Source organism: Genypterus blacodes, unplaced genomic scaffold (assembly GCF_046128005.1).
Source record: "Genypterus blacodes isolate CSIRO-AG114 ecotype Tasmania unplaced genomic scaffold, CSIRO-AGI_Gbla_v1 ptg000111l_1, whole genome shotgun sequence".
NCBI classification, from domain to species: domain Eukaryota; kingdom Metazoa; phylum Chordata; class Actinopteri; order Ophidiiformes; family Ophidiidae; genus Genypterus; species Genypterus blacodes.
Genome location: NW_027466915.1, coordinates 1,493,328 through 1,515,284, shown reverse-complemented (window position 1 = coordinate 1,515,284; position 21,957 = coordinate 1,493,328). Strand labels below are relative to the sequence as shown.

Below are 21,957 nucleotides of genomic sequence, written 5' to 3'. Positions count from 1 at the left end.
TCATGCAAAAGCTTATGGTGGAAAAGCAAGATCTTGAAAAAGACAAGGAACAAGTCAAGCAACAAAGACAAGATCTTGAAAAAGACAAGGCACAAGTCAAGCAACAAAGGAAAGACTTTGACAGTCTGACAGAGATGATGATGAGAGAAAATCTGGATTTGGAGATGAAGAGGTCTGACATACAGCAACAGATACAACTGTTACAAGATAATGAACAAGACATAAAAGAGGAAAAAGGCAGATTGGAAAAATACAAAACTGAAATACAAAACAAGAAGGAGAGCATTGACAGCCTTCTCAAGGAGATAACAAGTGAGAAAATCAAGGTGGGTAACATGGCCATTCAAGTTCAAACACAAAGAGAGCATGTACAGAATATCATGAACATGATTGTCTTGAGGGAAAAAGATCAGCAACTCAAGGATGAGGAGATCCGGCAACAATCACAGGAACTGCAACATATTCGAAGCCTTGTAGACGAAGAAAGACAACAACTGGGACGTATGAGGAACGACCTCAACAATGAGAAGCAAGACCTGGAAGCCTCCGTGAGCAGCATCATAAGTGAGAAAGAACAACTTCAACAACTGAAAATGGGCATTGAAAGGGAAAAAGAAAGCAGTTTCATTGAAAAGCAGGAAATGGAACAAAACCTCTCTCAACTGAACATGACAAAGGATGAGCTGATGAAGAAAATGAAATTAATGGAAACTCTAAGAACAAAATTACAGCAACTGAATGAAAACAATCAAGCGGACATCAAGAACAAATTGGACAGACTGGACCAAAACAAGGAAGACCAAATACAACTCTTCACCTCATTGGAGCACAAGCTTGCAGAACTTGACAAAGTGAAAGAAAATGTGACTTCTTATGCTGAGCAATTCGAGACAGAAAAAGAACATCTGATGAGTACACTGTCAGCCATCGACACCCAGAGAGAAGACATGGAAAATGAGATCATGCAAAAGCTTATGGTGGAAAAACAAGATCTTGAAAAAGACAAGGAACAAGTCAAGCAACAAAGACAAGATCTTGAAAAAGACAAGGCACAAGTCAAGCAACAAAGGAAAGACTTTGACAGTCTGACAGAGATGATGATGAGAGAAAATCTGGATTTGGAGATGAAGAGGTCTGACATACAGCAACAGATACAACTGTTACAAGATAATGAACAAGACATAAAAGAGGAAAAAGGCAGATTGGAAAAATACAAAACTGAAATACAAAACAAGAAGGAGAGCATTGACGGCCTTCTCAAGGAGATAACAAGTGAGAAAATCAATGTGGGTAACATGGCCATTCAAGTTCAAACAGAAAGAGAGCATGTACAGAATATCATGAACATGATTGTCTTGAGGGAAAAAGATCAGCAACTCAAGGATGAGGAGATCCGGCAACAATCACAGGAACTGCAACATATTCGAAGCCTTGTAGACGAAGAAAGACAACAACTGGGACGTATGAGGAACGACCTCAACAATGAGAAGCTAGACCTGGAAGCCTCCATGAGCAGCATCACAAGTGAGAAAGAACAACTTCAACAACTGAAAATGGGCATTGAAAGGGAAAAAGAAAGCAGTTTCATTGAAAAACAGGAAATGGAACAAAACCTCTCTCAACTGAACATGACAAAGGATGAGCTGATGAAGAAAATGAAATTAATGGAAACTCTAAGAACAAAATTACAGCAACTGAATGAAAACAATCAAGCGGACATCAAGAACAAATTGGACAGACTGGACCAAAACAAGGAAGACCAAATACAACTCTTCACCTCATTGGAGCACAAGCTTGCAGAACTTGACAAAGTGAAAGAAAATGTGACTTCTTATGCTGAGCAATTCGAGACAGAAAAAGAACATCTGATGAGTACACTGTCAGCCATGGATACCCAGAGAGAAGACATGGAAAATGAGATCATGCAAAAGCTTATGGTGGAAAAGCAAGATCTTGAAAAAGACAAGGAACAAGTCAAGCAACAAAGACAAGATCTTGAAAAAGACAAGGCACAAGTCAAGCAACAAAGGAAAGACTTTGACAGTCTGACAGAGAAGGATGAGGAGATCCGGCAACAATCACAGGAACTGCAACATATTCGAAGCCTTGTAGACAAAGAAAGACAACAACTGGGACGTATGAGGAACGACCTCAACAATGAGAAGCAAGACCTGGAAGCCTCCGTGAGCAGCATCATAAGTGAGAAAGAACAACTTCAACAACTGAAAATGGGCATTGAAAGGGAAAAAGAAATCCTTTTAATTGGACAACAGGAAGTGGAACAAAAACTCTTCCAACAGAACATGACAAAGGATGAGCTGATGAAGAAAATGAAATTAATGGAAACTCTAAGAACAAAATTACAACAACTGAATGAAAGCAATCAAGTGGGCATCACAAACAAATTGGAGAGACTGGACCAAAACAAGGAAGACCAAATACAACTCTTCACCTCATTGGAGCACAAGCTTGCAGAACTTGACAAAGTGAAAGAAAATGTGACTTCTTATGCTGAGCAATTCGAGACAGAAAAAGAACATCTGATGAGTACACTGTCAGCCATCGATACCCAGAGAGAAGACATGGAAAATGAGATCATGCAAAAGCTTATGGTGGAAAAGCAAGATCTTGAAAAAGACAAGGAACAAGTCAAGCAACAAAGACAAGATCTTGAAAAAGACAAGGCACAAGTCAAGCAACAAAGGAAAGACTTTGACAGTCTGACAGAGATGATGATGAGAGAAAATCTGGATTTGGAGATGAAGAGGTCTGACATACAGCAACAGATACAACTGTTACAAGATAATGAACAAGACATAAAAGAGGAAAAAGGCAGATTGGAAAAATACAAAACTGAAATACAAAACAAGAAGGAGAGCATTGACGGCCTTCTCAAGGAGATAACAAGTGAGAAAATCAATGTGGGTAACATGGCCATTCAAGTTCAAACAGAAAGAGAGCATGTACAGAATATCATGAACATGATTGTCTTGAGGGAAAAAGATCAGCAACTCAAGGATGAGGAGATCCGGCAACAATCACAGGAACTGCAACATATTCGAAGCCTTGTAGACGAAGAAAGACAACAACTGGGACGTATGAGGAACGACCTCAACAATGAGAAGCTAGACCTGGAAGCCTCCATGAGCAGCATCACAAGTGAGAAAGAACAACTTCAACAACTGAAAATGGGCATTGAAAGGGAAAAAGAAAGCAGTTTCATTGAAAAACAGGAAATGGAACAAAACCTCTCTCAACTGAACATGACAAAGGATGAGCTGATGAAGAAAATGAAATTAATGGAAACTCTAAGAACAAAATTACAGCAACTGAATGAAAACAATCAAGCGGACATCAAGAACAAATTGGACAGACTGGACCAAAACAAGGAAGACCAAATACAACTCTTCACCTCATTGGAGCACAAGCTTGCAGAACTTGACAAAGTGAAAGAAAATGTGACTTCTTATGCTGAGCAATTCGAGACAGAAAAAGAACATCTGATGAGTACACTGTCAGCCATGGATACCCAGAGAGAAGACATGGAAAATGAGATCATGCAAAAGCTTATGGTGGAAAAGCAAGATCTTGAAAAAGACAAGGAACAAGTCAAGCAACAAAGACAAGATCTTGAAAAAGACAAGGCACAAGTCAAGCAACAAAGGAAAGACTTTGACAGTCTGACAGAGAAGGATGAGGAGATCCGGCAACAATCACAGGAACTGCAACATATTCGAAGCCTTGTAGACGAAGAAAGACAACAACTGGGACGTATGAGGAACGACCTCAACAATGAGAAGCAAGACCTGGAAGCCTCCGTGAGCAGCATCATAAGTGAGAAAGAACAACTTCAACAACTGAAAATGGGCATTGAAAGGGAAAAAGAAATCCTTTTAATTGGACAACAGGAAGTGGAACAAAAACTCTTCCAACAGAACATGACAAAGGATGAGCTGATGAAGAAAATGAAATTAATGGAAACTCTAAGAACAAAATTACAACAACTGAATGAAAGCAATCAAGTGGGCATCACAAACAAATTGGAGAGACTGGACCAAAACAAGGAAGACCAAATACAACTCTTCACCTCATTGGAGCACAAGCTTGCAGAACTTGACAAAGTGAAAGAAAATGTGACTTCTTATGCTGAGCAATTCGAGACAGAAAAAGAACATCTGATGAGTACACTGTCAGCCATCGACACCCAGAGAGAAGACATGGAAAATGAGATCATGCAAAAGCTTATGGTGGAAAAGCAAGATCTTGAAAAAGACAAGGAACAAGTCAAGCAACAAAGACAAGATCTTGAAAAAGACAAGGCACAAGTCAAGCAACAAAGGAAAGACTTTGACAGTCTGACAGAGATGATGATGAGAGAAAATCTGGATTTGGAGATGAAGAGGTCTGACATACAGCAACAGATACAACTGTTACAAGATAATGAACAAGACATAAAAGAGGAAAAAGGCAGATTGGAAAAATACAAAACTGAAATACAAAACAAGAAGGAGAGCATTGACGGCCTTCTCAAGGAGATAACAAGTGAGAAAATCAATGTGGGTAACATGGCCATTCAAGTTCAAACACAAAGAGAGCATGTACAGAATATCATGAACATGATTGTCTTGAGGGAAAAAGATCAGCAACTCAAGGATGAGGAGATCCGGCAACAATCACAGGAACTGCAACATATTCGAAGCCTTGTAGACGAAGAAAGACAACAACTGGGACGTATGAGGAACGACCTCAACAATGAGAAGCTAGACCTGGAAGCCTCCATGAGCAGCATCACAAGTGAGAAAGAACAACTTCAACAACTGAAAATGGGCATTGAAAGGGAAAAAGAAAGCAGTTTCATTGAAAAACAGGAAATGGAACAAAACCTCTCTCAACTGAACATGACAAAGGATGAGCTGATGAAGAAAATGAAATTAATGGAAACTCTAAGAACAAAATTACAGCAACTGAATGAAAACAATCAAGCGGACATCAAGAACAAATTGGACAGACTGGACCAAAACAAGGAAGACCAAATACAACTCTTCACCTCATTGGAGCACAAGCTTGCAGAACTTGACAAAGTGAAAGAAAATGTGACTTCTTATGCTGAGCAATTCGAGACAGAAAAAGAACATCTGATGAGTACACTGTCAGCCATGGATACCCAGAGAGAAGACATGGAAAATGAGATCATGCAAAAGCTTATGGTGGAAAAGCAAGATCTTGAAAAAGACAAGGAACAAGTCAAGCAACAAAGACAAGATCTTGAGAAAGACAAGGCACAAGTCAAGCAACAAAGGAAAGACTTTGACAGTCTGACAGAGAAGGATGAGGAGATCCGGCAACAATCACAGGAACTGCAACATATTCGAAGCCTTGTAGACAAAGAAAGACAACAACTGGGACGTATGAGGAACGACCTCAACAATGAGAAGCAAGACCTGGAAGCCTCCGTGAGCAGCATCATAAGTGAGAAAGAACAACTTCAACAACTGAAAATCGGCATTGAAAGGGAAAAAGAAAGCAGTTTCATTGAAAAGCAGGAAATGGAACAAAACCTCTCTCAACTGAACATGACAAAGGATGAGCTGATGAAGAAAATGAAATTAATGGAAACTCTAAGAACAAAATTACAGCAACTGAATGAAAACAATCAAGCGGACATCAAGAACAAATTGGACAGACTGGACCAAAACAAGGAAGACCAAATACAACTCTTCACCTCATTGGAGCACAAGCTTGCAGAACTTGACAAAGTGAAAGAAAATGTGACTTCTTATGCTGAGCAATTCGAGACAGAAAAAGAACATCTGATGAGTACACTGTCAGCCATGGATACCCAGAGAGAAGACATGGAAAATGAGATCATGCAAAAGCTTATGGTGGAAAAGCAAGATCTTGAAAAAGACAAGGAACAAGTCAAGCAACAAAGACAAGATCTTGAAAAAGACAAGGCACAAGTCAAGCAACAAAGGAAAGACTTTGACAGTCTGACAGAGAAGGATGAGGAGATCCGGCAACAATCACAGGAACTGCAACATATTCGAAGCCTTGTAGACGAAGAAAGACAACAACTGGGACGTATGAGGAACGACCTCAACAATGAGAAGCAAGACCTGGAAGCCTCCGTGAGCAGCATCATAAGTGAGAAAGAACAACTTCAACAACTGAAAATGGGCATTGAAAGGGAAAAAGAAAGCAGTTTCATTGAAAAGCAGGAAATGGAACAAAACCTCTCTCAACTGAACATGACAAAGGATGAGCTGATGAAGAAAATGAAATTAATGGAAACTCTAAGAACAAAATTACAACAACTGAATGAAAGCAATCAAGTGGGCATCACAAACAAATTGGAGAGACTGGACCAAAACAAGGAAGACCAAATACAACTCTTCACCTCATTGGAGCACAAGCTTGCAGAACTTGACAAAGTGAAAGAAAATGTGACTACTTATGCTGAGCAATTCGAGACAGAAAAAGAACATCTGATGAGTACACTGTCAGCCATCGATACCCAGAGAGAAGACATGGAAAATGAGATCATGCAAAAGCTTATGGTGGAAAAGCAAGATCTTGAAAAAGACAAGGAACAAGTCAAGCAACAAAGACAAGATCTTGAAAAAGACAAGGCACAAGTCAAGCAACAAAGGAAAGACTTTGACAGTCTGACAGAGATGATGATGAGAGAAAATCTGGATTTGGAGATGAAGAGGTCTGACATACAGCAACAGATACAACTGTTACAAGATAATGAAGGAGACATAAAAGACGAAAAAGGCAGATTGGAAAAATACAAAACTGAAATACAAAACAAGAAGGAGAGCATTGACGGCCTTCTCAAGGAGATAAAAAGTGAGAAAATCAATGTGGGTAACATGGCCATTCAAGTTCAAACACAAAGAGAGCATGTACAGAATATCATGAACATGATTGTCTTGAGGGAAAAAGATCAGCAACTCAAGGATGAGGAGATCCGGCAACAATCACAGGAACTGCAACATATTCGAAGCCTTGTAGACGAAGAAAGACAACAACTGGGACGTATGAGGAACGACCTCAACAATGAGAAGCAAGACCTGGAAGCCTCCGTGAGCAGCATCATAAGTGAGAAAGAACAACTTCAACAACTGAAAATGGGCATTGAAAGGGAAAAAGAAAGCAGCTTCATTGAAAAGCAGGAAATGGAACAAAACCTCTCTCAACTGAACATGACAAAGGATGAGCTGATGAAGAAAATGAAATTAATGGAAACTCTAAGAACAAAATTACAGCAACTGAATGAAAACAATCAAGCGGACATCAAGAACAAATTGGACAGACTGGACCAAAACCAGGAAGACCAAATACAACTCTTCACCTCATTGGAGCACAAGCTTGCAGAACTTGACAAAGTGAAAGAAAATGTGACTTCTTATGCTGAGCAATTCGAGACAGAAAAAGAACGTCTGATGAGTACACTGTCAGCGATGGATACCCAGAGAGAAGACATGGAAAATGAGATCATGCAAAAGCTTATGGTGGAAAAGCAAGATCTTGAAAAAGACAAGGAACAAGTCAAGCAACAAAGACAAGATCTTGAAAAAGACAAGGCACAAGTCAAGCAACAAAGGAAAGACTTTGACAGTCTGACAGAGAAGGATGAGGAGATCCGGCAACAATCACAGGAACTGCAACATATTCGAAGCCTTGTAGACAAAGAAAGACAACAACTGGGACATATGAGGAACGACCTCAACAATGAGAAGCAAGACCTGGAAGCCTCCATGAGCAGCATCATAAGTGAGAAAGAACAACTTCAACAACTGAAAATGGGCATTGAAAGGGAAAAAGAAATCCTTTTAATTGGACAACAGGAAGTGGAACAAAAACTCTTCCAACAGAACATGACAAAGGATGAGCTGATGAAGAAAATGAAATTAATGGAAACTCTAAGAACAAAATTACAACAACTGAATGAAAGCAATCAAGTGGACATCACAAACAAATTGGAGAGACTGGACCAAAACCAGGAAGACCAAATACAACTCTTCACCTCATTGGAGCACAAGCTTTCAGAACTTGACAAAGTGAAAGAAAATGTGACTTCTTATGCTGAGCAATTTGAGAGAGAAAAAGAAAATCTTATGAATACACTGTCAGCCATGGATACCCAGAGAGAAGACGTGGAGAACCAGATCAAGCAAAAGCTCATGCTCCAAAATCAAGATCTTGATAAAGACAAGGCACAAGTCAAGCAACAAAAACAAGAGCTTGATAAAGACATGGCACAAGTGAAGCAACAAAAGATAGATCTTGAAAAAGACATTGCACAAGTGAAACAACAAAGGCAAGAGCTTGATAATGACAAGGCACAAGTGGAGCAACAAAGGAAAGAATTTGATAGATTGACTGAGATGATGATGAAGGAAAACCTGGATTTGGAGATGAAGAGGTCTGACATACAGCAACAGATACAACTGTTACAAGATAATGAACAAGACATAAAAGAGGAAAAAGGCAGATTGGAAAAATACAAAACTGAAATACAAAACAAGAAGAAGAGCATTGATGGCCTTCTCAAGGAGATAACAAGTGAGAAAATCAATGTGGGTAACATGGCCATTCAAGTTCAAACACAAAGAGAGCATGTACAGAATATCATGAACATGATTGTCTTGAGGGAAAAAGATCAGCAACTCAAGGATGAGGAGATCCGTCGACAATCACAGGAACTGCAACATATTCGAAGCCTTGTAGACGAAGAAAGACAACAACTGGAATATCTGAAGAATGATCTCAACAAACAGAAAGAAGATATCGGCACAGCTTTAGACAGCATCATTATACAGAGAAAACAACTTAAGGAAAGGGAAATGCTACTTGATGAAAGGGTTCAAATGAAAGAACTATCTGAACTGAACATGAGAGATGATCAGGTTCTAAGTCAAATTAAATGTAATGTCAAAATGCTGACTGAAAGGAAGCTGGAGAACATCAAAAACAAAATGGTCAAGTTAGAACAAACCAAGGGAAACCAAATAAACATTTTGGAGAAAACAGTTTCAGAACTTGACAAAAACAAAGAAGAACTGAAAAACTTTATGAACTCTGTAGAGTCAGAAATACAACAACTGGAACGCTTGAGGAAGGTTTTCCATAAGCAGAAAGAACACGTTCAAGCTGGTGTGGAGAGGATCAGAAGAGAGAAAGATCTCCATCAAGCAACAACCAGCAACCCCTGGGAAAGAGAAATGCTTTTGGATAAAAAGCCTAAAATGGAAGCCGAACTATCTGAATTGAACACAAGAGAAGATCTGCTCAACAGAAGAATGGAAGCCATTGAAACTATAGGAGCCAAACTGAAACAGCTGACTGAGAGAACTACCGAGGACATTAGAAACAAAATTGACCAAGTAGACCAGGAAAGCAGAAACACACACCAATTACACAAAATACTGAAACAGAAATGCACTGAACTTGTGAAACTTGAAACAAAAATCTATGTTTATCATGAACTAATTCGAAGAGAGAAATATTGTGTTAAGGTAATTAAGTGTGACAAGTTTGTACAAACAGAAGTAAACATTGAATCATCACAAGACCCTGCAGTCAAACATTTTGAATATGAGAAAGAACTTCTGCCTGCATTCAAGTCAAATAGGGCAACACAGACAGAAGAATTTGAAAATCTGTGGCAGCAACAAAAATTTGATCATGATCTTGACGAAAGAAACAAGGAAAAAATTTCCAAGACAAAATATTGGCGAAAGATATGGAAAGATACAAGAGGCGAAAGGAAGGAGATTGATCAAATGAAGCGTAGAGGTCATGAGCTGAGAAACAACATGGAGGAAAGACTAAAGGTGATCAATCAGTTTGTTAAGAGTCCTTGGTCACAGAGAGCAAAAGCGCCATTAGGGAAGGTGAAGATGGAAAAAGGACACCTAATGTCTCACAGTGAGTGTGAGAGAGATGAAAAAACACTCTTTGACAAATATAAAGAGCTCGACCTACTTAAAGCTCAGATGATTAGTGAGATTGAAAAACTTGATGTCAAAGGAAAACAGGCCAAGAAACTCAAAACTAGTGACAAAGCTATGCAAACAGTTCCAGTCGATACAACAAATCAGGATGTTGCAGTGCGGGTAACTAATGAATCTGAGTCCACAACTACCAAAATAAGTCAAATTCAGCAAAGGGTCAAAGAAAGTGAAGCAACTTCAGACAGATCTGATGGACTACTGTGGCAGCTTCAGCGTTACTGTTACCGCTGTTGCAACCCTTGCTGTAACTGCTACAGGCAAGAAGAGTCATAGATCCCAAGAAATGTTGTGTTGAACGTCAATATCTCAAAATTAACTATAAATAAATAATAAACAACAACTACATAAAATGTTTTGGAAGTTAAGTATTGTCTACAACATAATATTGTGTACTTGTCCTACCACTCTTGCTTGGCAGCCCAGAAGGTTGAAGTACAAACAAATGCCAGTGAACGCTGTAGAATGTTTTGAATTGTGTTTGAATGTGTAGATAACATAAGATAAGGTTTGTGTTTAAGGAATAATTTTGTTTTGTACAGTAATTACAATTACTATTAAATACATTATTCAGAATGTGTTTTACATGTAGTTCTCATACACAATGCACTGAAATGTTTTGTGGCAAATAAATTTAAAGTTTATATACCACATGAAGATTTTGTCTACTCCCTTTTCTCCCAAGAGCTACACAGGATACCTCTGACAACGTCGTAAAGTCACCTGGTCTTCGGTTCAACCAGTAGAGCCATAATGGACCTCAGGTTACAGCCTGGCATACAGCATGTTGGATTAGTAGTTCAGTGAAGTAGCCAGGTGCCAGAACATGAAGAGCTTTAAAAGATAACAATACAAGCTTAAATCATTTATTAATTTAACTGACAACCAGTGAAGTGCAGCTAAGACCTGAGAGATGTGCTCAAATCTCCTCGTGCCATTAATACGGTTTGCACCTGCTTTCTGTGTGTGTGATATTACTAAGCAAGCGAAGCTCAAAAACTGGAATTGTGTGTTCTCCTTATAACAATGGATTTGGTTGTTATGGTTATGAATGACATGACGTAGGGGAAGCATATGAATTGAAAACCATAAAGGGATGAGGACAGATCCTTGGGAATAGGCAGTGAGCTGGGCTGATGAAGAGGAGGCACTACCAACAACAACAACAGATTGCTCTCCTGTCAGCTGAAGCTGTATGTGGCTTTGTTTTGAAGGCTAATATCAATGTGCTTCTATGTACCAAGTACATCTTTAAGGGGCCTTACTGACTCAAGTGGCTCTACTAATTTGCAATTTGCAAACTTCTCAGCATTACAGTGATGAAATGATTGCATTTGATTCCTTATCCACTCTCTTTTTTAATTTACTGTTTACTTTTCAATTTTTTTTCTTTTCCGCCCTCCTTCTCTTCCTATCCTCTGCTTTCACTCTCCTGTCTACTAAAGCCACTGAGCGCCTCCTGGATAAATGGAGGTGCTCAGTGGTGAGGGGCTTCGCTTGTCTGCCTTAGGGGGGGCTGGTATGTGTCCCCTCCATACTACAACTAATTGTGTGACTTGAAGAAAGAAGGGACACCACCCTGAGCAGGCTCCACCCTAAAGAGTCTGGGAGCTGTGCTGGGTGTTTGAAATAGACAACAGTATCAGGACTATCAATGTGAGGCATGTGTGTCATATAGTCACACACTCCATCATCCAGTCTGCCTGACAACCAAACAGTATCGTCCACTTATATTTATGCTATTGACATTTTCTGTCATTCAAATCCTCTGTTATTCCCCTCATGTTCGCCTCGTGTATCATGTAGATTCTGTGACATGAAACACCAATATTGTTCTTATATATATTATTATCACACAAACATGCATGTGCACATGCATTGACATGTACTCATCCACAGACATACACACGCGCACACAGAGTCCCATCAATGTGACTGTTAGCTACTGTATTGCACAGCCCAGTGCATGCTGGGACAGGGTATGACTACCTCAAGCAAGTTCTTGCTCCCAGCTCCCAGCTCCCAAGTCAGCTCAGCCACTCTTGCAGCTGATCCTGCACACCAGCAGAACTGTTCCCAAGATTTGAAAAATATATCAAAATCATAAACATCAATGTTCTCATACAAATGGTTTTCAGTTAACAGCATTGAGAATGCTTTGTTCTGTTTTTCTGAAAAAGGAAAAGAAAAGCAACAGAGCAGCCACTGCAGCTTACCAGTGCTTTCACAACACAACACAAAAGAAAATAAGATCATAGGAGCCTTACGTCAATAAAACTCATGGATACTAGATTAAACAACAGCTTTCGTTTGCTATTGCCGATTGGCAAGTTCTCCTTTGGCAACATTGCCACCCACTGGGAGAAAGTGTGAACTGTAACAATGTTGTTTGTGTGCACGATGAATAAATATGGAAAATGAATGTCATAAGACACAGGACGGCGAAAATAACAGCATGGTATTTGTCATATCCTTAACGATGCAATAGTTCAAACTGCAATAGTTCAAATGCAAGCAAAAATGTTTCTTACAATTATTCTTTTTCTCCCCCCTTATTCGGCTTATTTTCTCTTTTGAAGCAGTTGTGTCTCTTGTCATTTACTCCCCAACTTTTCTATTTTACTTAAAATTGAATTGAGTTGCATGTCTTTATGAAGAGTTGTTCAAACAGTGTAGTGTAATCAGATTGGTCAATCTATTAGTTTGTTTTTGAAAATAATGGACGTCGCGCTGTCAGCAACAAAGAGGATTGAATGAGGGGACCATCGCGATTGTAGTTGAAGTTCAACAGCCAGCGTTTGTTGTGGTGTGGGAGTGTGTTGCAGTTCATTATCTTGTATTTGTATTCTTTCCAATTTATTGTAGTAAGGGCAAGAAAGAGATCATTTTCAAATCTGTTTTTATTTACATTTTACAGTCTCTTTTTTTTTTTTTTTGTTATTTGGGTTTGTATCTAGATGTATACAATAGTTGTTAAGGTTGCAAGTAAAACTGAATGAAAAAATAGATGGCTGTGGGTAAGTCAACTCTTTTTGTCTCATACTCACCTGGCATTAAGGCAAAATTGGTTGAGTTTGTTGAGTGACTACACGTCACCTCCCAGACATCTAAAGCTGCACAGACGGACTACCCAGAGTTCCTTCCTTTAGTTGATGGGGTGTTGAGTTAGTTTCCATGTGGTTTTAAAGGTCCGAGAAGTCTTGGTTCTTGTACACCCTGGGTCTGTCTCTGCTCCATCCAATAGCAATCAATTATGAATGGAACAGAGTAAAGCAGTGGTTCCCAACTTCCCGCAGTGGGGGGCGCGGCACGGGACCGGAAGAGGAGCGATATGAATAAGTACCGCCTCAGGTAAATGAATGAGGCGATACTTCTTCGTCTCGCTGCAGGAGAATGAGCGTCCAGAGCTAATCGGTCGGTCGGATGGCTGGGTGGGGCGTGAAAAACTTCTGATCTACAGAAGGGGGGACAAAAGTTTGGGAACCACTGGAGTAGCGTATCTCTTATTTGGGGTGGCAGAAACTTCAGTGTTAGCCTTAACTGCTGTTGTTGATGTTTTACCATATTAACCATGACACGTGTCATCATTGGTCTTGATTTGAGCTCTGCCCATCCTAATATTGCCATTGTGGATTAATTGACTTTGCTTCAGTGATGGCAGGTTAATCTTTTACTAGCTTGGTCCGCACAAGATTAATCATAGTATCATGAGTATAAATTGGGAAGCAAATACAAATTTTGAAATAGAATACAATCTTCTTATACTATAACATATTGGGCTATTGTGCCCTTAAATTCACAGGATAGGCTTTACAACTCAACAATGAATAACAAGCATTGGTTTAACTTGTATATTGTCTGTCCATTATTCTGTCTAAAGGCCTTATGATATACTTGAATCAGAAGTGAATTAATCTTTTATCAAATTAAATAAATGAATTGTGGGGGGGAAAGCCACCATGTACAGGGTCATACAGAGGAGGAAGAAGCGCAGTGAAGTGCATTTCAATAAAAAAAATTTTTTTTATAAAAGCATAATAAATTATCACAATTTCGGTGTAGTGAGTAAAAAGTCCTCAAATAATATATACAGTTCTTGACAGACAGGTTTTCCTTTCAGCATATTACTGGGAACTACACTATATTGTTAAATTGCTTAAATGTTTAAATGGATGACACAGCGTCACTAAGAGATTTGTTCTACAACCAGAGTGGATTTATTGTTCAGGTTGCGTTTAACAGCACGTGGAAATGTCCATTTATGTGTGATTACACCCAGTTAGACTGTAATGACAACCAGCGGCCCATATTTACAATCTACATAGAATTATATGTATATGATTAAATCTATGAAAGCAAATGCATGTTTACAAGCTCTGTACACACTATATGTGTGCATACACACACATAAACACGCACACTTTAGACTTCTCACACATGGCTAAAGGAGAAAAACCAAAATAAAACAAAATAAGTCGCAATAATAGCACACAGCATACAACTATTTGATTATTTAGCTGATTCATTCAGTTCTCTGTTGAGCAAATTACAATTCTGTGTGCACACCAAGATGTTGTAAATGAAAATATAAAGATCATCTGTAGTTGAGCGAGACAAACATTTCTACAAGCCAAGAGATAAGAGACAAAGATCCAATGCACAGGTCTAATAGGAGATTGGTTGTGTGCGTGTCATGTCTATATAACACACCAGCACACATACTGTTCAATTTTGCAAAGCCAGCTCACATCTACAGTATCTGTTATTGGTATCTAATAGTTAATGATCATATTGAAACTTGTAAATTTGTATGTTAGGTCAGAGTGTAAAAAAGCAATAACATTTAGAGCAAAAGAGAGTTGTTGGATGCTGGGAATCTACACAATTGACCTGAATGGGGATGGCAACAGTGGGAAACTCTGTATGGTCACTATAGAAATGATAGGCCTTCCCACTGTAACACAAAATGTAGAGGAAATGGAAACCTGAAAGTAGGAAATCCCTGCTTAAAACATAGTGAATCTGTCAAAAAATAGATGAAAATCAGTCTTATTTAGTGTTATATTAATAGTTTCCACAATTCCACTCGATTCCAGTATCACTAGGTCCATGAGTTACCCTGCCAGTCATTTCACATCCAACTAGAGTAGATAGTTATTATGTGTGAAGCTCTCTGGCAACATATTGAGATCATGTAGCTCCTTATACATGTCTGCCTGTCTTTGTCCTTCCTCAGAGACAGAACAGGGAAAAGAAATAGAGATGGAGGAGGACAGGAAGTCCAACAGGCCGTGCTCTGCTCCTTCTGTCTCTGGTGAGGGGGCAAACAGTGGAGAGGGCGGCAATGTTCCATCATCAATATTACATATAGAGACCAGGTTGGTTGTTGCTATGCTGTTATCCTTTTCTTTGTCCTCCTCACTTCTGTTCTTGTTCTGTTGGTGGTTGCTGCTGAGGGTTTTTAGATGATTTGAGTCGAGGTTGGGGTAGGAGCCTGATTTGTTCATGGCCTGGAGGAGTTTGTCCAGGTTGTCGGAGCCTACATTGCACCCCTGCTGGTTGGCCTGAGCTACCTGACACAGGAGATGGGTGTGCTGACGGAGCTGAGCTATCTCCCTCTCTGTGGCGGCGTTCTGCTCTTGCAGCTCCTTGGTGCGTAGAGTGATGGCAAGCAGGCCTGACTGGTTCAGGATATCTGCAGTATTGAGGAAACGGCGTTGCCTCTCCGACTGGGAGTCAGACAGTGAACTGTCCAATGATGTCTCAGGGGCCGGGTGGTAGGGACTGTGTGCCACGGAGGAGGAGGGAGAGGATGAGGTGGGAGATGAGGATGAGAGTGAGTCAGAGGATGATAGTGGCGATGGTGTCTGGGAGCTGGAGACAGAGGGTGAGCTCACACTATCAGCGCGGGAGCTTTGTTGACAATGGCGGGATTTTGATTGGGTGCCAGACGAGGCGTGGTCGGGTGTCAGGCAGTGATACGGGTTGGTGAATGAGCTGATGCCACCTCTGCCTATATACTGGGAATGGGAATAGACTCTAACATCTTTTTGGTGTTGTTGCTGGGGCTTGGTGGTGGATACAGCCTCCCTTTTCTCTTGTTCAGTGCACACTCTCTTGCTCTGACTCTGGCCCTCACTGCCACTCTCCTTGACCCCTTCCATCCATGTGCCACCTGTACTCACATGGCTCTCCTTCCTCGGGTGAGGAGCAATGCGCGGGAAAGAGTTCAGGATGGGTAGATATGAGTTCTTGCTGCTGTGATTCTTGTTGCTGCGACCGCCTCCTTTCTTAGTTTCTCCTTGTGCTTGGGCGAGGCTGGAGGAAGAGGCCGGGGCTGAAGATGAAGGGGCAGGTATGGCTGGCTGTTGGATCAGTAGGAGCTGGGTGGGTGCCTTGGTTCCAGTAAGGCTGTGCCAACCACCTCCCCATGCCAGCGGGCCATTGAAGAGCTGCTCTGTTCTGGACTGTACCACCAGGAGGTTGTGAGCAGGGGTTTTATGTAAAAAAAAAAAAAAAAACGGATGAGAGAAAGAGCAACAGATGGAGAGGAGGTTAAAGTCACAAAGAGATAAGTAGCAAGAAACATGAAAATGAAAACACATTTTTAATCCATCTTGATATTGATTTATCCTTACTACCCATAAGAATGAAAGGTTGTCGGTTCACAATAATCCTACATTCTCTTCATAGTTGCTCTGCAGCATTAGCAAACTTGAGTATTAGCATTATAAGAAATGGTGGAGTATAATCCTGATGGAAAAACAATTCCAACATCGGGTTGAAGATGAGGTTGGTTACAATCAAACGGTTTTTCTAGTATGAAATTCCCCCTTTGCCTCTGGTGGGAGGATGTTTGTCTGGCATCTTTTCATGTGTTATTGTAATTTTGTATAATCCTACTGGAAGTTCCCCCTCCAACAATGGGTGTTCGTGTAGGAGGGAATCTCTCTTGGAATTGCCTCTACTGAGGTTTCTTTAGTTTTTCCTCATCTTTCTCAAGCTTTGGGTGGGGACGGGTATTTTCCTAATGTTGTGGGCCACTAAAACCTACTTTCGTGGTTGGAGTAACTAATTACTACTATAACTAATGAAAGAATGTTTCATGGGGTCCTCTAATAATCATTTAATTACTAATGAAAGCGTATCTTTTTAAGAGTCAATTTCTTATTCATGGTACAAAGCCTGACAGAGCAGGTAATTCTCGGTAACTGAGTATCTCACCGGCTTCACCACCACGTTTTTGATGACGTAGAGGGGTGTGAGCTTCTCATAGGCAGGGTTGTTGTGACCAGTGGAATTCACGTTCTTGGAGTTTGAGCTTCTGTTGCTCCCCCTGTGAGGTTCGCTCACACTGCTACGCTGGTCATCTACGTCAGTGTGCACAGACTCCGAGCCAGCCTCTGTGGAAGAGGAGGGTGAAGAGGATAAGAAAGAAGTATGATGGATAAGAAGTGAATGGGAAATATTAAGATTCAATATCTTGTTATTGTCATTCTGATCGTTTTCTTGTAGCACAATGGAGCAACTATGCAGGGTAAAGAATGGTTAGCTGGTGATTATTATTATGATTATTACATGATAGGTGGATACTTGCTCACCTGAGTATCCTGAGTCCTTCTCTGAGTCACAGCGCGACATTCGGTCTCTCATGTTACCCATTCCCGACATCTCCCTGTGAGCGCCACCCTGGGATGCTCGCAGGGTGGCACTGTTACTCTTATCTTTGGCATTCTTTGAAGTGCTTCGGGAAACCCGCTCCCCGAAATGCCCGTGTTCCTTTGGCATCCCAGACCTTTGAAAAAGAGAGCAACAACTGAAAAGTCTTGGCTTCCTGAACCACAGATCTCAAACGAGACATGTATCAAAGGTCCAAACCTGCATCAAACTGCCAGTGATACAGGTTTTTTCGGTTGAAAGTTGAACTGAAATATACAGAACGTGTGCACACTGACCTGGAGTGTGCAGAGTATGCATTTACTGACGGATGAAGCACACCCATAGTCCCTGAAGCCGGTGCAAGCTGAACTCTAACCACTTCACCCCAGACGGAAAAACAGTACTGTTACATGTCTGTGTATTTCTACGGAGCATAGGCAGTGTTGAATATAATACATTTATCAGGAGACCTGCAGTAAGAATTATGGGACATTCAAAGAGAGTGAGACTGAACGCTTTCATATCAATATTTGTACAGACCTGACATCTGTTCTTGTTTCTAGCAGCCTCATCCAGAATATCAGGCTGTAAAGCTCTATATATGGCTAAGGGGGTGCTTGCTACTCTGCTAAAGGCTTTATGCACTGGTAAGAAGCTAACTTCATGCCAGTGGGGAAGCTCTTCTTCTGGATAAGGAAAGTAACTCCCCACCTTTTCCCAGTGCTACAGCACCACTCAGTGGGCAGTCTAGGTTATGGTCTGTATTTCAGGGAATGTTTGGCCTGTACTGCGGAATGAAGCTCAACAGACCTCAGCCTTGTCTCCGTGAACTGGCTACACAAAATCAAAACCCCGAAATCAGGCTCAATTCGTATCACAACACTGCTAATCAACACAAAATATGGACGCTTACTTTCTTAATGTGGCAACATGCACACTCCCATTAAAGGGGGAATCTCTGCAAAGATTAGTCTATGGGAAGAAGATAGAACGGTCGCATGCGGCATTTGTAGTTCACGTCAGAGGTGCTTGTGTTTGTGTGTGTGTATTGTCCTATTTTTGCATGTTTTTTACGAGTAATGAGCCATTCACGTCAAATGCACTTTAAATAAAGCTAGATTTGATTTGACTGATGGCGAGACCCCTAAATATGTGTCATAGGGATGCTGCACGAAAGGTGATGCCATTTTCCAAACGAGGTGATTTAGTCAAGAGGTGATACGATATACATCAGCCAGACGAAGCTCCAAACATATGCTGCTCTGGACCACATGTGCAATGGAGCTAGTTACTGTCAACAACACATCAATTAACTGTATGTCAACATAATCCTCATTTGGGTGTCAAATTCATACAGGGATGTTGGATGTAAGATGTGAGGATGTGGATGTTAGTAAGATGTTGATTCATATCAACTAATGCTTTGCGCTTCAAATGCCAAAACATCTCAAATTAAATGTGCCTCACAATGGACCAAACACGATCTGACTGATTGCCAAGCTGCTCCCCCCCTGCAACATCACAGGCTTACCTTCTTACCTCAACTGCTCCCCTAACTACTCGCATGACCTGCTGCTCCAGGAGAGAGACTCACACTAATATGACTGCACTGTAATGTGCTTTTATCATTCTCTCTGTCCGTCTCTTCCTCGTCTCTTTCCTACATTAATCCATGACAGTGTTTACTGCTTTTCATGCTTTTTGTACTTAAATATTTACATAAAACATGAACTTTAAGGACTGTAACCAGCTGATAAGGTTGTTACTATATCCAGTAAGTGACACCACTAGTAATGATTGCCAATTACAAAGTTGGGCCATTTCTATTGTTATGCCATGACAGGTTGCCAAGCATTAACGTTACTCTGTAATGATGGTACTGTCACCATTATGAAAATCAATAGCGGCTGATTGATGTCTGACATATACATTGAATATAGTACTCAGTATATAAATGACTGGCCTACTCTTCCAGCTGTCAGTGAGGACTGCGGTGATAAACTGCAAAGGTTCCTCATATTCAGAGCCCATTTAGGCATTCAAAGTGTATTTTCTGAATGTAAGAGTAAAAAAATGGAGCATCTTTAGTAAATCAGAGCACCACAGCACGTATTTAAGTTATTATTTAACATTAGCTTGCTGTATATATTGTATATTGAAAGTCATGTCACTGATACAGTAAATGTAACAGTTCTAGTGACTTTATCAGATTATACTGTGCTTTACATAGCTTCTAAAACATGAATAATTCTTACCTGGCTGTTTGAGGTAGAATAGGTTATTATATACGATACAAATATCAATCAGAGCTTGGGTTTATGTAGATGTCTTGACTTGAACTGAAAACTAGACAAAGAAAGTTTTGAAATAATCAAAAAATGTAAGTTGCATGTTGCTACAGTTTAGTTTATATAGATATAAATGTATTTTGCTGATGTATATATACACTCAATGATATGATTGTTCCCAAACTCAAGTAGGAAGATGAAGGCTGTCTTATTTTCAAGGAAATCCTAAAAAAAATAATCTGAAGGAGAGACATTGAGAATCTGATACTTTAATCCTTTGTGTTATGGAGTTGTAATAAACAAAGGAAGCTGATAGGAGGTCACCAAGACTCCAACTCATCAGACTGTCATGTGTTCTGTCTAAACCTCCCGTGTAAACAGCACACAGCCTGCACATGCGGATGAGACTGACGAAACTGATAACGAGACCGTCTGTGGCAGGACTGTCGAGTTCCACCCCCAGCACTGTTATGTAATACGCTCCTGCCCCTGATCCATGGAAATAATACGCCTGATGTAAATGCACATGGCAGCTCCCCTGTAAAACACTGCTAACTCTCACAACACAAGACACTGATGTGCGTTAAATAGTGAGATTGTACATAATTATGATTCTTCCTGTAGGGTCGTTGGGGTATATAACATCTTAAGGGTATAATTACAGTCGAAAATAACAGCTGATCATGGCATATTACTTAGATGCCTGTAAAGCAGGCACATGACTGTACTATAAGACAGAAGTTTAGACACTTTGAAAGTAAATGTAATAGCAGTTTCCTCACCTGTCAGTGTTTCACCCAAAGGACCGGGGAATTAAGCTCACTTTTGGCAGCAGCAAAACACAGCATCTCCACTTGTGGGGAGGCAAATAGCCTTTCTCCTGCCCTGACTTCTAGAGAACCATCCTAGACTGAATAAAGCTGTTATGTCGCTTTGATTGGAAAAAAATCTACAAAATAATGACAATTAAAAATAAGCGTGAGTTGCCTTATTACATAGTGAAGCTGTTGTTCACCTCACAGTCATAGAAGCGCGTCCAGTCCGATCATACACTGAAAGCGTCCATGATGTTCATTTACTTAGCCGCGCCTCCAAAAATACATATTAATGACCGTCTCAGACGCCGTGAACAGATCGGCTCTGACGTAACAGCACTGGGCTGGCCAATCGCTTATCGAGACACGTGTGTGGGCGGTGACGTCCTGTAGTACACGTGAGGGGTACAGTTGGTACTACTGTGGTGCTTTTAGCTGCTGTCGAAAATGTTAGAACTTCAAGTTGCGTCGTTTACATGGACAGCAGCAAGGTGATGAAGTTGACAGGGTGCGTTAGTATCTTCGGCCCAAACAGGAGGCACAGGAGAAAAGATAGATCTTCTGGTTGTATCGTCTCCTCACAGAAAGAGGGTTTGTAGTTCGAAGTGTCTTTGTGGGTTTCTCCTCAAATGCATGCCCAGTGGGCGATGGAATATGCGCTGGATGGATGGATATTTGACTTCACAAATTGAAATTTGAAATACACCAATGCAAATTCAAAGTAAAACTGCTTAATTTCAAAAGGGAAGAATAAATCAGAACATTCACGTGCAAACGTGTACAGTATATTATATCTATTAAATCCATATATTTGTTTCCAGTTATAATTTGAACATCACAATAATAGTTAACTTTACTGCGCGTTTCCTCAGCAAACCCCAAACTCTCCATCACCGACAAGTAAGAATACGAGAAGTACATGAAGGCACCACAGCCGCTTCTCTGATAAACAGTGAACAGGAGTGTGTGACAGAAGACGGAGGCGATTCAGGCGAATCACATTTAGCCGTGTTTGTGTTTTAATTACGACGATGTGACGCACAGCGGCAGAAGATAGATGTGATAGAGACTGCTCATTTAGAAAACACCGTTTTAGCACTAGCGGATCTGGATTGCATGAGTCACGGTACGTCATTAGTGAAGAATGTTGTCTACACCAGTCAAATCAGGGAGGTC

General features: G+C 40.5%; 2 protein-coding genes across 4 annotated transcripts; one reads left to right on the top strand and one right to left on the bottom strand.

The window, feature by feature from the left end:
* Nucleotides 1-14: 14 nt before the first annotated feature.
* Nucleotides 15-13,358, top strand: LOC143009178 (uncharacterized). Its single transcript, XM_076161191.1, has 5 exons — nt 15-500; nt 987-1,748; nt 6,642-7,088; nt 8,154-8,431; nt 13,208-13,358. The coding sequence occupies exons 1-5, from the start codon at nt 15-17 to the stop codon at nt 13,356-13,358; spliced, it is 2,124 nt and encodes a 707-aa protein (XP_076017306.1).
* Nucleotides 13,359-14,034: 676 nt separating this feature from the next.
* On the bottom strand, nt 14,035-21,062 carry LOC143009260 (CLOCK-interacting pacemaker-like). Of its 3 annotated transcripts, XM_076161332.1 has the most exons (6): nt 20,962-21,045; nt 20,749-20,876; nt 17,975-18,056; nt 17,621-17,814; nt 17,244-17,422; nt 14,035-16,486 (listed from the first exon to the last, which is right to left on the bottom strand). In XM_076161332.1, exons 3-6 carry the CDS (start codon nt 18,019-18,021, stop codon nt 15,161-15,163), a joined length of 1,746 nt encoding a protein of 581 aa, XP_076017447.1. In that variant the 5' UTR covers nt 18,022-18,056; nt 20,749-20,876; nt 20,962-21,045; the 3' UTR covers nt 14,035-15,160. The 3 variants fall into 3 exon arrangements, with proteins under 3 accessions (XP_076017447.1, XP_076017446.1, XP_076017448.1); XM_076161331.1 differs by having other exon boundaries at nt 20,749-21,062; XM_076161333.1 differs by lacking the exon at nt 17,975-18,056 and having other exon boundaries at nt 20,749-21,060.
* Between the last annotated feature and the right edge of the window lie 895 nt (nt 21,063-21,957).

What these genes read in the sequence shown, in the direction of transcription:
- LOC143009178 (XM_076161191.1), top strand. Translation starts at nt 15, where the DNA reads ATGGTGGAAAAGCAAGATCTTGAAAAAGACAAGGAACAAGTCAAGCAA. An exon ending in AATTGGACAGACTGGACCAA is followed by an intron (nt 1,749 to 6,641) that starts AACAAGGAAGAC and finishes GCACAAGTCAAG; the next exon opens with CAACAAAGGAAAGACTTTGA. An exon ending in CTGGATTTGGAGATGAAGAG is followed by an intron (nt 8,432 to 13,207) that starts GTCTGACATACA and finishes GTGGTTTTAAAG; the next exon opens with GTCCGAGAAGTCTTGGTTCT.
- LOC143009260 (XM_076161331.1), bottom strand. Translation starts at nt 18,021, where the DNA reads ATGGGTGTGCTTCATCCGTCAGTAAATGCATACTCTGCACACTCCAG. An exon ending in GCATACTCTGCACACTCCAG is followed by an intron (nt 17,815 to 17,974) that starts GTCAGTGTGCAC and finishes TCTTTTTCAAAG; the next exon opens with GTCTGGGATGCCAAAGGAAC. An exon ending in AAAACGTGGTGGTGAAGCCG is followed by an intron (nt 16,487 to 17,243) that starts GTGAGATACTCA and finishes CTGGTGGTACAG; the next exon opens with TCCAGAACAGAGCAGCTCTT.